Source organism: Camelus dromedarius, chromosome 1, assembly GCF_036321535.1.
Source record: "Camelus dromedarius isolate mCamDro1 chromosome 1, mCamDro1.pat, whole genome shotgun sequence".
Lineage (NCBI taxonomy): Eukaryota > Metazoa > Chordata > Mammalia > Artiodactyla > Camelidae > Camelus > Camelus dromedarius.
The window spans coordinates 111,877,539-111,894,448 of record NC_087436.1 but is presented as its reverse complement, the minus strand read 5'-3'; the positions used below and the strand labels follow the sequence as shown (position 1 = coordinate 111,894,448).

The window sequence follows — 16,910 nt, the reverse complement described above, 5'->3', positions numbered from 1 at the left end:
TTAAATGGTTTTAAAATCAAAGCCATAATAAAGTAACAGCAGAGTTCTTTCTTCTCTCTTTTTCCTCTGCCTCCATTTAGAAAAAAATCACAGGAAATACAGAATTAGGACTGGAAACCATTCCGCGTCCATTCTCTCCCCACCTCCCCCAATCTCACCTTATACCAAGAGTATCTGGTATCTCTTCAAGGAGGCCTCCAGAGACCCGGTAATATTATATATGGTTGGGCTCCTTGGAAATACAATGGAGTGAATGAAGGCAGAGTTTTCAGTTTCTAACTATAAATGTCTTGACATCTTTTCCTTTCAGACAAACAGCTGGAAACATAAGAACTATATTTTAATGTTTATTTGTTTCAAATACAGTATTTTTTTTTCAACAAATGAGAAGTTTTGAGCCTGGGAAAAAAATAGGTTTAAATCACCATCCTAGCAAGCAGTTTTTAAAATAGTACACACAAGTAATCATTTCAAAGCAGTTTAATGCACTCAGCCAACAGGCATTAACAGTCTTTTTGGAATAACCTAACACCTTAAGCTTATTTTCGAGTCTTGGTTCAGATGATTTTTAACCTTTCTAAAAAAAAAAAAAACTAACTCACGGTACAGGGCGCTTACTGAACTCTGTAATTTTAGTACATCCTGCATTTGCATTTTGAGGTTCTTTTATAAAGACCGGAAAAAACAAACCCCAGGCCTTCTCTTTCATGTGCAGGTTTTAAGACAATGGTGCCCGAGTGTGAGGAGGCGGAGGGGCGCTGCAGCTCCAGCCTGTGTGCAGAAAAGCAAGAAAAATCTTGCTCTGACTCAGCAAGGGAGGTGGGGGGAAAAGGGCGGGAGGCTCAGCGGAGAGCGTCAAGAACACGTTATTTACCTTGATTTGATTTTTAATGTGGGAGATTCAAAACAGAAGCACGCCGTCCACCTAACGGGAATCAGACCCGGGGACCTGTCTTGTCGGGTCCAGAGCTGTCAGAAGAGGAAACAGGCTAAGGAAAGGGAAAGCTTTATCTAAGGCTGCAGGCTCCAGGTTAGGAAGGAGAGAAGCTATGAGAAGAGTTCAGGAAACTCTCTTGAAATGAACAAGGATCTTTGGCCTTCAACATGACCTGAAGCACCAGGTAGGGAGGGGCAGAGCCACGCCCCGACACCCCCCGGGCTGAGCAACGTCCCTCCGGGTCTCACTGAGTGGCCAAGGTGTTCCTGTGATCTCCTGTCCTGCCCATCCTGCCACCAGAGAAGCTGCGGTTCAGAGCCTCATGCAACCTGTCCTGGGTGGGGTAGGATTTCAAGCCTCACTGTCTTCTCTCCTCCCTTTCCACACCCAGCCTCTTCACCTGACGCACTGCCACCTCGCTCCAGGGTCTTGGTGCCAGGCTGGCTGCCAAAGGAGGGCATCTTCCCAGAAGCCACAGCACATCACTTCCGGGTTCCCAATGCTGTGCAGGCAGGAGGGAAAGCCTGGGTGGGTGATCCTGCAGACCCACCCTCTAAAAGGGCTGCTAACAGTTCTGCAGCCCACACCGTGGCCTCACTGGTGGACAAATAAAGTGTCCCTAGACAAGTGACATAACCTTGGCTTACGGTAATTTTGCATCTTAAACAAAATGCCATGAAAATCCTTCCTTTGCTTCAGACATACTAGGCTAAAAATAGCACAGTCAGCCAGTAAGTGTGTGTAATTTTTCCTTTGTGCATCACCCCATCCACTGATTTCTTCCTCTCAGCAGACAAATATGCTCTGAGAAAGACCGCCAGTCCACCCTCCGTAAAGTAACCAGAGGGATCTTGCTCAAAGGCACCTCAAGTGGTTTCACTTGTCAGGCAAAAAAACACACAAAACTTTATCAGTTCTCTTTGCCTGATAGAAGAAGCCAGTGTTGATGGAATCCTTACTACTGCATGCAAGGACCAGCTGGTCTACAGGCTTATAGGCCTTATCTCACCAAATTCCCTAAAGCAAAACCTATGAGCTGAGGGCTTCTCTTGTGTCTCTTTCCAGATGAGGAAACCAAGGCACTGAGAAATTAAATAATCATGTCAGGGCCCTGTTCATACCATGCTAACGGCCAATAGATAGCCTCTCAAGGATAGAGACCACAGCCTCACTGGACATAAAGCCTTCGCAATCAACCCCCATGTCCTCTCCTGATTTACCTCCAACCACCCTCACCAATCTACCCCACACATGTATATACCTGCTCTGATGTACACCTTGGTTCCTAAGCCCCAGCCATGCCAAGATCCTCACCCTTCCTTAAACAGAGCATCACTTTTCAAGATTCAGTTTCTTTGCCTGTGCCTTTCCTTCTGCCAAAAACATCCTTTCCAGCCCCATTCTCAAATTGGCAAATTCCTGTTCATCCCTCAAGGTCCTCCTTCCCTGCAAATCCTTACTCTCCCTGAGCCCTTTCAAGTCAGGCATGTTGCCCTCTGCATCTCCAGGCCAGTAATACAATGAAGCATGATCACGGCCATTCCCACTTAGAGGGTGGAGGCCCCATGCTCATCACTGTACAGGAATTATCTCACTGATGCTCATAAAAATCCAAAGACATAGATTCTATCACCATCCCCACATTCCCCATGAGCACAGAGGGATAAATTAACTCACTGAAGGTCACATAGTTTGGTGCAACCATTATGGAAAACAGTACGGAGATTCCTCAAAAACTAAAAATAGACTTACCATATGATCCAGCAAGCCCAGTCCTGGGCATATATCTGGAGGAAACTTTAATTCAAAAAGATACATGCACCCCAGTGTTCATAGCAGCACTGTTTACAATAGCCAAGACATGGAAACACCTTAAATGTCCATCAACAGATGACTGGATTAAAGTTGTGGTATATTTATATAATGGAATACTACTCAACCATAAAAAAGAATAAAATAATGTCATTTGCAGCAACATGAATGGACCTGGAAATCATCATTCTAAGTGAAGTAAGCCAGAAACAGAAAGAAAAATACTGTATGATATCACTCATATGTGGAATCTAAAAAAAAGAAAAAAGAAGGCACTAATGAACTCATCTACAAAACAGAAATAGACTCGCAGACGTAGTAAACAATCTTATGGTTACCGAGGGGAAAGGGGGTGGGAAGGGATGAACTGGGAATTTGAGATTTGCAGATATTAACTACTATATATGAAAACAGATAAAAACCAAATTTTTTCTGTATAGCACAGGGAACTATATTCAAATCTTACAATAACTTTTAATGAAAAAGAAAATAAACATGAATATATGTATGTATATGTATGACTGGGACATTATGCTGTACACCAGAGATTGACACATTGTAACTGACTATACTTCAATCAAAAAAAAAAAAAAAGTCACACAAATAGTAGAGGAACAAGTCTGCAGAAATTAATCATTTCATGCTCACACTGCGGTAGGAAACAGTCTTATTGAATACCGTGACTGCTCTGCCTACAGCGTGTGTGCGTGGATCTGTGTATCTGATCTATAAGATGCACATTACCCACACGAAAACAGTGATAACTTAGAATCTAGTCACAAAATGGCTGCCTCTGCGAAATGTGGCTTTTAAAAAAGACTGCTGTTGGCCACCGAGAATGTCGATTGTCATGATGGATAAAACATGAATAAGATAGAACCTGACCTCAAGGATCTCTTCGATCCAGTGAAGAAAATGAGATAACATTGCATGCAGCTCATGACATAGCCCGCTTTTTACCAAATACCACTTTTCTCCTTGACTTGAAGATATGTCCTTCAAGTGGCCTCATAAATTAACTGGCTGTGTCCCGACCTACTGGTTCTAGATCAACACTAACTCTTAACGTTGATTCAATCTCCCTCTTTCCAGTAGGAATTGTGCAAAAATCTTTTGATTTACCGACATTTCACAAGGTTGTGGGCTGGCTGCCTCTTGAGTCCGAAATAATACAAGAGAAATAAAAACAGGGGGAGAAAGGATCTGCCCTCAAGTGGGAGGGAAAAAGCTTTCTTAAAAGGAGACAGAGAGTCCTGGGTGCATGATTTCTGACTAGTATTAAATGCTCATGGTAATAATCACAGTAGTCACCATAGCTGACCCTTTATATCAGCAGCTCTCTGCCTCACTTGGGAAAAGACTGATTACTTAGAATGCCATTCCCTTGAGTTCAAATCATGATACAAAGGAGCCAGATAATTTTTTAAATACCTACATCACGCTAATTTGAAAAACTTAAACACTAGTGTAAATAATCCAGACAACTCAAAATTATATTTTAAGGACATCTAAGAATACAGTGAAATACTCATCACTTTAGGTTAAAAAACTGGATTCAAAAGGGTTCACAGAATGTTCTTACGCACATAAAGGCAGATGCGTATGTCTGTGTGCATTAGATTGATATGCTAAAATGTTAACAGCAATTTTTTGCACAGTAGAACTAAAAATCATTTGCATTTACCTCTTTGTACTTTGTTGCATTTTACAACTATTTTATTATTGATACTGCACCAAGTTTTTAAAATAAAAAAAAGGAGACATATATTTTGAAACATATGCAACTTTATTTTAAATAGATTGGCAAGGAAAACAGTCATAAATTCTAAAGCAATAAAGCTTAGTGATGTGTTTTTCAACATCAATAGCATGATGCTAAAGATCGATACCATTTTAAGGCAAACTGGAGAATTGGAGAAGGAGAAAACGGTGTAAAACGGAAAAGTTTTTGTAGGGTTAAGGATGAAATGAGTGATCGGGAAGAGTGATTTGGCCACTTCCGGGTCGTTACCCAGGCAACTAGTGTTGTGATTTAGAAAACCTGAGGCCCCTTCTGCATCTGCAGCATGTAGTCCAGGGGAGTGCCACTCGTGTCTGGTTTCTGCACTTTCAAAATCAAGAAGTTTAGGCCAGATGATCACTTGTGCTATTCCAGCCCTGAAATTCTGGGATTCAGCTAACTGGGGAGTCACAGACTCCATCAAATGTTCTGTATCAGAACCTTTCAAAGGCAGGTGAGATGCAGCAACTACTTAATTTCAACTTCAAGGAAGAAATTTCAGCCAACTGCAGGGTAGTCATGGCTAACATTAAGGCATAAGAAGACTTTTTTTGTGTGTATGGCCAAATGGTTAGCCTTGTTTATTAGTGCAACTTTTGCTTGCCCACACAGATTTTCAATTTCAAGATCAAATCCTCAGAAGTCCTAAGAAATGACTCATACTGGAAAGTAAAATTTAGCAAGCACTACCCTCTCAAAAAAATGTGTGTGTGGTGTGTGTGTGTGTGTGTGTGTATGGAAACAATTTAATGTTTGGGCTATGCAAACTATTTCTCTAGAAAGGTTGATTAAAAATTATTACTAATGTGGAACTCTAAATAAAAATCACAGGTGACCTTGTCAATGAAATGAAGTGTAGGAAGGTATGGGTAAGTCAAAAATTCAATATGAAAAATCAGGGAGGCTCTACACTGAACCTGGTGGGACAGATCAGTACGTCGTAACACCCAGCTGCATCCATAAGGACCGCAGAGGCAGGTAGCTTTATTACCCATCAACCTGTTCCCTCGGGCCAGAAAGATACTGCACGGTGCCGGCCAGCACATCATCCACCCGTGCACTTGTTCAGTGTGTTAAGGAGAAAGCCGCAAGGTGTCACAGTGGATCCGTTTGGCAGGGCTCTTATCAGTCCGGACACACGGGGGTGCTATATGCCTCCACCTGCTGCTGACACAGCTCCCTTGGAGAAGTCTGTGCCAGGCTGCATGTTGAGAAGTGTGATTCTTTAAGGAAAATGGCCAGTCAAGGCCAGCCGGTGCGTTCTCCAGCCTGCCCCAGGCCCCTGTTTAGGTGGCCCTACAATGGCAATGGTGAAGGGGAACACGTCAACGTGCTGTTGTCTCCACTGAGTTTGGGGAGATCATGGCCCAGAAGGAGTAGGAGTAATATGTCATCACTACTCTATGATGGTGGAACACCTTTTTATATACACAAAGTTTATTAAAAATAGGTTGCAAATGAAAAAGAATAGAAATGCAAAGTGACAGCAGTTTGGGTGTTTTCTCTGTGGTAAGGCACAGTTACGAAAAGCACCATCACATATTATGAGAACCCCAAACCCACAAGTCCTACAACGTGTCACTGCAAGTTCCCTTCATTACGCTGAAATATGTTATTGCAAGCCATGTAAGACGTATTTTTAAAAATACTTTCATGGTTACCAAAGGGCAGGGAGGGATAAATTAGGAGTATGGGCTTAACAGACACACACTACTATGTATAAAATAGATAAGCAACGAATGTTAATGTATAGCACACGGAACTATATTCAATATCTTGTAATAACTTATAATGGAAAAGAATCTGAAAAAGAGTATATATATATATATATATGTATATATGTATAATTGAATAAATTTGCTGTACATCTGAAACTACCACATTGTAAATCAACTATACTTCAATAAAAAATAAATACATACATAAAGACACTTTTAGGAAATCAAGGAAAGTTTTGCATGACTTACATGGCAAATTGCAGAGAGGACAGAGAATAAGGGCATCACCACCATCACCATCATCACCATCATCATCACCACCATCATCACCACCATCATCATCATCATCACTATCACCACCACCATCATCATCACCATCATCACCACCATCATCATCATCATAGTTCCCATTTATTAAGCACTTACTATATACCAGACATTTTACATGCATTAGCCATTCACCTGCCAACCTAAAACTCAGGTTAAGAAAACAAATGTTTAGAAAAGTTAAGTGACTTCCCTAAGATGACACAGCAAGCAAGAGGCAGAGGCAGGGTTTGGGTCCACAACTGACTCATTATAAGTCATATTTCAGTTCAGATCATTCCAGGTATGCCACTCTTTTCTCTCCCAAGCGAAAAACACTGGCAGAAAAAAACTATGTGTGTTTTCATAACCAGAAGTTTCACACATACACAAACACAATCTGATTGGAGAGAGCATATCTCTCTCATTTGTCTCTCTGTCTCTTTTATACACATGCACACATCATACAATTTGCAAAAAAGCTATTATAAACCACAGCATTATATACTAATAAAAATTCCCTTATCTTCTATGTGTGCAAAATCACTTTGAAATAGCTAATTAATGGTCCTGAAAGCCCTTTCCCAAGACACAAAGTACTCTAGGAACTGCAAGGTATCATCATGATTCATGTCATAATTCAGGGCTCTGGGCCCTCAGGTAGATCCAAAGAGAGAGGTGGTGAGAATATCAAATGAGAAAAAAGCACTGGGACAAGTATAAATATTTTTAATCAGAAGTCAGGAGATTCCCAACAGATTCCCACCACCCAGAGGGCGAAGTTCTCAGCTCAACACGTCCATCACAGAACAAATTCTCCTTTTCAACATTCCTTTTCCTGCAGGCCTGCTGAACATTCTCTCTGTGAATGCTCACGGGGCTGTTAGGCTCACAGATTCTTTTCCAACTGTAACTGTAGGTGATTATTGGGACGATTCAAGGCAAATTCCAGTGTCAGTCTGGATTTGTGTTGGTACAACTTAATTTCCTTTATTCAACAGATATATGTTGCTTATCAACTGTATGCCATGGGGCCTTGGACAGAAAGCCGGGAACTCGACAACTGGGCCCTTGTCCTCACACGGCTCATATTCTATTGAGGACAGGGAGACACTTAAGAAATAAACTAGAAGCAAGAAAATATCCACCCTCGATAATTCCTCTAAAGAAACTGATCAGGGCATGTGACAGAAAGTGAGTGGGGCTGGTGGGGGTGGGTGGTCATTTTAATTGAGGTGATCAAGGAAGGCCTTTCTGTGAAGGGGGCATGTGGTTGATCAGTAGACCTACTAAGTGCTGGGGCTCTTATCCTTCAAGGTCGTTATTTTCTTTGAGAAATTTAATCAATTACCTGCAAATAAAGCCAACACCATGCCAAATTCTAATTCAAATTAGATCTCCCAGTACTTATATGGGTTATTCTGAAGAAATCCATATATCCATTCTATCACTGAAGACAAGAATGTTGAGATACGAACAAGCTTGGTAAGTGAATGGGTCCAACAAAGTCCCTTGTGGCTGGAGTTTTTTGAACATGGGGTAAGCCTGGACCATCAGGAAGCAATAGATCAACAGAACCTTAAAGCCAGAGTAAGGAGCTTGGAATTTGTTCTACATGTGAGGGGAGGCTGGAGAGTGATATGATCTGATTTCTGCTTCAGAAATATCCCCTTGGCTGCTTGTGGGAAAACAGATTATAAGGTGCAAAGAGGGAGCAGGAAGTACATTTAGGGGGAAAGAAAAGCTGGGGGCTTGTGATGTCCTCAGAACAGGACTGGTTCCTCTTCTTTAGAGGGTTCCTCCGAATCTTTAATGCTAAGCCTTCTGTTTTTAATTGGAAGACTTGAATTTCAAAGTTGGCTAGTTAAGAGTGGTATAAAGTGAGGGCAAAGTGCAGCCGTCAGGGTTGCCAGCCCGGAGTGGCTGGTCTTGGCCAGCACGTTCGGGAGAGAACATGGAAGGAGGGAGTTAGAAGAGCCAGCTCCTGGGGACCATTGATCATGTAGGACCCCCACTGGTCATGCATGCCCATTCTCCCCGTCAAAACTTGCCTGGCCGATGTTCTGCTTACCTATGCCAAACTGATAAACACATTCTAACAGGGTATCGCTCCAGATCTTATTTTTCTTAGATGAATGTATTTTTGGTCTTGGTCTTTTTGGACTTGGTCTTCACCTCTCTGAGCCTCAGTTTCCTTATCTGTTAATGGAAAACCAGAACACATGCATCTTGGGCTTGGGAGTGGATCACATGAAAAGATCTATCTTATCTCTGAGAATTGGCAGGCATTTACCATAAAGACCATGGCTTCACAGGTAGCTAAAGTTGGCTGCCAAGGTAGGAAGGAAATATCATCTTCCACAAGGAAATGCAGAAACACACAATGTGGAGAGATTGGCTCTTAAGAGAGGATCAAACTAGAAGAATCAGAAGCCAAAACATGAGGGGAGGTCTTTTCCCTCCCTGTCTTTATTGTCTCTAAGATTCCTAATTGATTACCTGCAAAGGAAGCTAATCTCATACCAAATTCTAATTCTGCTTTACTCTCTTAATCTTACATTTGGAGGAGGCAGGTGGCACCACCAAAAATGGGATAGCTTTTATGCTCCCCCCATTACTGTTTAAAATAACTAAAACACCATCTTCCACAGAGCATGGCTGAGAAGAATCAAGCACTGAATGGAAATCTAAATATTTTTCAGTTAAAAAGTTAAACTCTTAGATAAGTATGCATAGTATTCCACAACAATTCCAGTGGCTCTTCAGATAAGGCCACTTCAGTGAATACTGGAAATATTCAAACTTCAATAGGGAGTGTGATTTCAGTTCTTTTCAAAAACTAGATATATTTTTCATCTCTAACTCCATCCTTCGGAATTTCACGTGGTCCCTTTATAAATCAGTCAGGCATTTGAGAGGCAAATAATCCAACCAGTTTGGGTGGATGGGGTCAACTTTCCAGCCACTGCCAAAGTCAACGTACCCAAGGAAAAAGTGAATGTATTCACCTAATAAATTTGCACAGGTGAAACCAGACTCCTAGCTATATTTCTTATCTCAGAGAAGTGCAACAGCAAAGCAGTCAACAGCATAACCTCTAAAACTACCATCTGTGTGACCTTAGACAATTTACTTAACCCTTTATTTCCTCATCAGTAAGACAGTAGATATTAGTGGTACCTATCTCAGGAGGTGATTATGAGGGTTACACGAGTTGACCTACAGAAAACACTTAGCACCTTGGCCCTACAGACAGTGAACACTGCATAGATGCTCATTGCTGTCATCATGACTACCTTTCAGAAAGGTGTACATCTTTCAATACACAAATGCACGGTGTAATAACCTAACACGGCACCACACTGTAAGAGTTGGTTTGTATGTCTCCCTTTGTTACCAAATTGTAAGCTTCTAAACAGACCATATCTTCCATCGTCTCTGTATTTCCAGACTCTGATATTATCATTGCCTAAAGTACAGAAATTCTTGAAAGAATGGCTGAAGTTTGCCTCAACTATTAATAGTTGCTTATGTTCAGATGCAAGCAGCCAGCATTTAAACATATACAAAAAAACCTAAGCTTCTAAGCTTAAGTTCATAGAAAGAAAGAGAGAAAGAAAGAGAGAAAGAAAGAGGGAAAGAAAGAAAGAAAGAAAGAAAGAAAGAGAGAGAGAGAGAGGGAGGGAGGGAGGAAGGAAGGAAGGAAGGAAGGAAGGAAGGAAGGAAGGAAGGAAGGAAGGAAGGAAGGAAGGAAGAAGGAAGGAAAGAAAGAAAGAAAGAAAGAAAGAAAGAAAGAAAGAAAGAAAGAAAGAAAGAAAGAAAGAAAGAAAGAAAGAAAGAAAAGAAAAGAAAAGAAAAGAAAAAAGAAAAGGAAGAGAAAGTAAGAAAGAAAAAGAGACAAAGGAAGAGAGAGAGAAAGGAAGAAAAAGAAAAAAGAAAGGAAAAAAGAGTGGAAGAAAATATCTCGGTCAGAAAATGACAAAGGTACATGTAAATATCTACATCAGCTGAACACGTTTTCAAAGCTCTGATTTCTGCTACTTTCAAAAAGAGATTGTTTTCCCAGATCACTTATATTCCGAGACCCACCGACCAAATCCAAATAAGTAACTTTATGAATCTTGCTCTTGACAATCTTGGGGGTTGTTTTTTGTGTTCTTTGCTTGCTCAGAAAGGGGGTGTTCTGTGTTCCTCATGAAAATGAGTTAATGTGGACAAAAGTAATAAAAGGAGATTTATAGCCCTGTCTCCATACAATTTAAATTAATTTCCTTCCGAAATCCAAACAAAAAGCTAAATGCTTAAAAAATGCATACTGTTTAAATCCTATATCATAATTTACACACCAAAAGGGGAGAGGTTTAAATGTGCATTGATTTCAGGCTGATAAGAATCTGTGTTGAATGTGAGTTGAGAGATTTTTTTTCCCCTTCTTGGCCTCTAACGAATTGTTAGTTTGCAGCAATTTTTAATTAAAAACAGTTCCCATAGTAAGAAAATGGGGAGGGGAAGACCTTAGGAAAATAAAATCAGTACAAGAGTCCTGCAGTGTGTTTTCTGAAGCCACGTAGAGATCTTGAAAAATAAGAGAGTTTGGAAGTTCTCATTTTTAAAACTTCACTTTTGGTTTCATTTAACATTTTCAAAATAGCTTTCCGTACCACTACTAATTCCCCCCTCCCCCCATCCTCCCCCACCCACTTCGAGCAACTCGGAGAGTTCTGTGTTTAACACCGAAAATCATTCATATGCCTCAGAGTAACAGCACCATTTTTCTTTCTAAATTTCTAGGAAAAAAAAAAAAAAAATCCGAGTTCTCACCAAGCAGTTTTCATTTTTTTCCACCTATCCAAAATACCTAATCTCATTTTAACTAGACTCCATCTGAACATCAGAGATACTAAGCTATCCCATGAATAAACATGATGTTTCAACATGAAACCCTGTGACTGAAGTATATAAAAATGTAGCTGAAAGAAAAGACCAAGAGCCCTCCGCCCGCTCCCACCCCCTCCCACCCCCTCCCCGGGGAGTCGGAGAGTTGAGCTGAGGCGGGGTGAAAGCAGCAGATTTCAATTTCAAGGTCTTTAAATATTTTCAACGTTCATATTAAATCCAGTAAAACTAAAACCCGTAATTCTAATAAAATCCTCGTGTGCGTGGCTTCCAATTGTAATCACAGTTTTCTCTTTGGGAGTGGGATGTGTAATATTGATAAAAGGAAAAAAAACCCCGCAAAACAGAGGCAATACATCCTGGAACCCACACTTTCCTGGTATTTGTTATATTGTATTAAAATTAGCATACTGCCAACATGAAAAAAAATCTATATACTTAAAAACATCTTCATTGGAGTGGAGACGTTTTTGAATAAGGAAACCAGGTATAGAAAAGTTATCTACAGTAACGGACATGTGTATGACTTGATAAACTTTCTTAAATTCTATAATAATACAACATTATTGAAATCCTTCACTAAAAATGAAGGTCACTGCGATGATCTCATATCTTACCTATACATATTTTTAATCTCATAGCACAGACCTCAGGAAATGAAAAAAAATTACTGTTTTTGTTATTCTGGAAGCTTCTTGCAGAACAAATTCTGAAATCTTTAGAACATATTTTTGTGTTCCTATCTGACTGTACTGTGTGGAGGGTTAAACTATATAATTGTGCAGTTGCCTTCTTCCAAAATACATTTGGAGCAGCAAGACCATTCACACAGTAAATGAATTTGGGCAGACATTGGGTCAATTCATAGCAGCATACACAACGGAAAATGTAGCCCTCTTCCTACTGCCTGGAATGACAGTGGCCAACAGTGACGCACAGCTCCAAGAGTTTCTCTTAATTTCAATTAAAAAGAGGGGGAGACACTCATACATTTCTTTGTGGAATTCCACTGAGATTCTGATGTTGCAAAGGAATATTATTTCCCTGAATAGCCAACAGCATTTAAAACAGATTTTTGTTGTTTCTGTTTGCTTTGTAATGCCGTCCGATTCCTTTAAAAGGAGATGAGGTCCTATAACCTCTTAGACACTTGCTTTCCTTTGCCACAAAGATTAGGGGTCTAAATTTCCTCGTGGTGAAATAAATGTAGAGAATGGGGGGACAGCACTCTTAGGGGAATGGAGAGCAGATCCTCAACGCAGCATCAGGAGGTGCCAGGCCCACCAAAGGCATTAGAATAGGTTTCTCAGGAAAGGTGCCAATTTCAATGACAGAGTTGTCAAACTCCTCCTTCAGCCACTGACTCATGGATGCGCTAGTTCGCAAATGTTTACTGAGTACCTACTTTGTCCCAGGAACTGCTTGCTCCCAGCACCGGCATTAAACAGGGCTGGCAGGGTCTCTCCTTTCAATATTTCCTGTACTATTAATTACCTTCTTACTTCAGTACCATTTGTGATTTTAAACTAAACACAGGGAGCAAAGAAATAACGTCTGGGCTCTTTAGTTCCCAACGCTTTCTCATACTAAACAGAAAACCAAAGCCCAGACTTTTGTAGCATCTGAATTTTTAAATTTAATTTATTGCAGGGAATTTGCTGATGAGGAACCCAGATCCATGCCAACTAGTTAGTAAGTGACAGAAACAAGTTCGAAACAGGATTAACTCCCCATGCAGTGTTCTTTCAACTAAAACTACCCACCTTCTGAAGGGCTATGGTTGGATTTAATAGGAAGAAAGCCATCAATACGCAGGGGAGAAGGTTCTGGGGGTCAGCTATGGAAGGGGGCCGGGGAATCACCATGCTCGTTACGTCTTACTTTCCTTGCCATAAAGAAGGAGGTTCTTCAACTTGAATGCAGTTTATTCATTATAAACTGATTTCCTACCATTTCTTTCCAGGCAAGGACAAGTCTATGTTCAAAAAGGAATGGAGAGTCAAGAGTATTACCCAGGCACGTGTGTGTGTGTGTGTGTGTGTGTGTGTGTGTGTGTGTGTGTGTGATATTAGGAGTCAATGAAATAATACCGTGACATATAGGAGTAAGAACCAGAAGAGAGAGAGAAGAAAGAGGACCTCTCTTGTCCAAAACAGTTGGATATGTTGGCTAAATTCTAAAAGTAATCACTTAACAATCTATTTGATTTTGTACGTAAATACTGATCATTTCTGCTGGGTACTGAACTTCATTCCACCCAGTCCCTCTCTAGGGCTCAGAACAACTGTGTCATAAATCATCATCATCATCACTGGTAAAGGCACAATATAACTTTTTCACCAAGCTATTTTTTTTCTAAGTATTTTTTCAATGACCCACTTTGATCAAAATTTAATATTTAATGCTAATATTTATATATCTTATGAACAATGATTGGGTTCTCTCCTTTATTTCATATGAAATGAAAACAAATTTATGGCCTTGGGTTTATGACATCATTTACTGCTTGGCAAAGAAAAAGGAAGTGTCAGGACAATTATTTGGATAATTATTAAAAAGATCTAATTAAGGGAAGAAATGTTCGGATTGGCCCAGAACATACCAGAAAACAGTTCTCGGCGCCTTTTGGTCAGTCAGAGAGGTTTAAAAGGACCTTTAAGATTTGTCATAGCAAGCTTTCTTCTCCAGTTTCTTGAGCTATGAAGCAGTTCTTTTCCCTACTTAAAAGTAGTACCCTACAATCCAAAAGTTAGGAATTCCTGAGCTTAGCTCTCACAAAAGATAATGTGCCATTTTTAAGAAACATACTATGATGGGGGACTTTCGAAGATTTTCTCACAAATGTGAAACAAATGTGGGGACCTTACTGCATCCTGCTGATTTTTATGAGGACCAGGGTAGAGAAGTCTCCCAGAGAAGTGTCCTAGCCCAGAACTGACCGAGTGATTAACTTAGGGGCACTGGAGGACTCAGACCTCAGAGAAATCTGCCTGCTCTCCTAACCAGGAAGGATGGGAGAAAAACCTCCTTCTTCAACTCCTCAAAAACTTTCTAAAATGTAAGATGGACACGGCTCATTTTTACACCCTGCTGCTGTTCAAGAATTGATCCATAAAGACCCACAGTCTCTTTTTTAAAACTAATCCTATTTAAGACTTTTTTTTTTACCTCAAATCTGTGTGGCAATTAATGTGTGCCTGAACTATAAGACACTTTCTGTCTTCCTAATTCTGAAAGCAGGCTGCAACTACCAAGTTTGTGCAAGAATGTAAGATGCCAGCACACAGTTGCAAAGAGCTGAATGAAATATACAAACTGTAACACACACAACACCACACAAATATTTCCTGCCAACAAGTCACCATCCTGAGCAAAACAGAGTTTACACTTGTGTAAAAACTACTGGCTTCTGGGGAGAGCCATGGCATCAGCAGGTATATTTAACATCTATGATGCATTAACATATAAAGATAATAGCAGTAATAAAGACAGCTCAGTTTTTTTTTTTTAATCAGCCCTTGTCCAGCAGTTAGCCAATCAGAAAGCAGGTCACATTTTGTTAGCTATATTCAATACATTAAACGTCATGAATTTCTCCATGGCTCTGTTGACAATTCAAGCAAACATGTTTTATTCTGTCTTTAACTGAGTCCCTTTCCAGAACTGAGAGTCAATCTTCTAACTGAAATTTCATCAAAGCTATTCCCTCAAAGCTCTTTGCCATCAACCTTCCAGATACTTGTACTTTGCAGAGACTACAGAATTCCCAGTGATTTCTACTTCCTAAAGTGACTTTGGTGTACCTGTAACAAACTCCTTCTCAGAACACCTCAACACAAAGCCCCAACTTACAGGCAATGGGACAGCCCAGCAGCAGGTCCTGCCAGCTGAGCCAGCACAGAGGAAAAGTCAACTGGCATTAAATATTTAAATTGCAGGAGGCGGTCTGGAGTTTTGCATTTACAAAGTTCTGAAAGTCCTGTCTCTTCTCTGCTCCCAGAGTTGCAGGAGAGGAGGAGGTGAGGCTCCTCTCTCCCGCACAAGATCACAAATATGCAAAAACTCAAGATGACTTGAATCCTCGGCCAGCTCCTGTGGAAGGGAGAGCTCTGAGGAAGCCGAGACACTCCCATCCTCGATGGGAGAAAGTCAAGAACCCCTCGCCCCAACTGGGTTCTGACTTTAACATGGAAATAGAGAAACATGCGTCCCTCCAGGGCTAGTTCTGAAAAGTCCGCGGGGTGACTCTTCTGTCCCCTTCACCTCTATTTTGATGACTTTGACAAGCAAATGCAGGTCAAAGCAGACTTCCTCTGGGATTTGTTTTTTTAAAAAAATTATTTTGCTGGATGCAAAAGATCACCAAATCCCTTGGAATTATATCTCAAGAAACACTAACGGGACTGACTCAGAGCCTGCAAACGCCAGAGTTTTGAGAGAGCAGCATTTCTGGAGAGCCGGCAGGCGGATCAAGTGATGGGTTGTCTATTTCAAGATTCCAGCAGAAACTGTCCCCAGCTCCAAGAGTTGCTGTGCCTAGAAACCCAGCGTTCAAACTCGTGGATCCATTCTGGTGCTCATTTCCACGGACGTGGTAGTATTTGGTGGGACACTTCCCCCGGAATTCAGCCAGCCACCCAGGAAAAGCTCATGCACAGTTTGCAAAAAAAAAAAAAAAAAGCCACCAACACACACCCCAGGTTGAAGTACTTACCTCTGTGCGCGACTGCAGTCTCTTGTTCATCTCATAGATTCGGTACTCTGGTTGTACCATGTAGGGTGTATGTCTCCTATAAAATGGACCGAAAGGAGAAGAATAGAAGGGGTCATGTGGTGTGCTGGACATCTTGCCTGCTTGTCGAAAATCAAGCTAAACAGAGTATCAGGAACGTCCATGCAGAGCACATGGGCTGTGTTCTTCGCGGTACAAAGTAGACGCACGCACACGCTCACACACACGCGCGCACACACACACACACAGAGGCAGGCAGGCAGGCTGAACACACTGGCTGGGAACTGCTGTTGGAGCCCTCTATAGCTAGAGAGGAGAGGGAGAGCGAGCTGGAGGGAGGGAGGGAGGGAGGAGGGGGGAGTGGGAGGGAGGGAGGAGGGGGGAGTGGGAGGGAGGGAGAGCTCCGGAGAGGAGGGAGGGGGGGAGCTTCAGAGAGGGCGGGAGGCTGGTAGGGAGGAAGGGAGGGAAGGAGGGAGGGAGGGAGGGAGGGAGAGAGGCGCTGGATAGCTTTAGGCACCAACGCTTGTTTTTAAAGAAGCAGTTTGTGGAGAGGTCACTTCCTGTCCACACTGTAGACTAGTTCAAAAATATAATTCTCCTCACAGTCTGACAGAGGTCTAAGGTTTGGTTTTCTTTCTTTCTTTTTTTTTTTCCCCTCTCCAGCCAGGACCCTTCACAACCTGATTGCTAAGCTTGTTAGCATATAGGTGGTTTAACTGCTGCCTGAGC

The 16,910-nt window shown here is 41.3% G+C and overlaps 1 protein-coding gene across 10 annotated transcripts in view; it reads right to left on the bottom strand.

Moving 5' to 3' along the window:
- The window catches only part of LDB2 (LIM domain binding 2), a 349,965-nt gene extending 333,476 nt beyond the window's left edge, over positions 1 to 16,489 (bottom strand). For 4 of the 10 annotated variants that reach the window (XM_031436928.2, XM_031436949.2, XM_031436958.2 and 1 more), the window contains exon 1: positions 16,164 to 16,488. In XM_031436928.2, coding sequence (XP_031292788.1) covers positions 16,164 to 16,295 — 132 coding nt within the window. In that variant the 5' untranslated portion in view covers positions 16,296 to 16,488. Of the gene's footprint in view, positions 1 to 16,163 lie in introns of all 10 variants that reach the window. The other 6 variants (XM_010991020.3, XM_010991019.3, XM_010991017.3 and 3 more) reach the window with 4 other exon arrangements.
- Between the last annotated feature and the right edge of the window lie 421 nt (positions 16,490 to 16,910).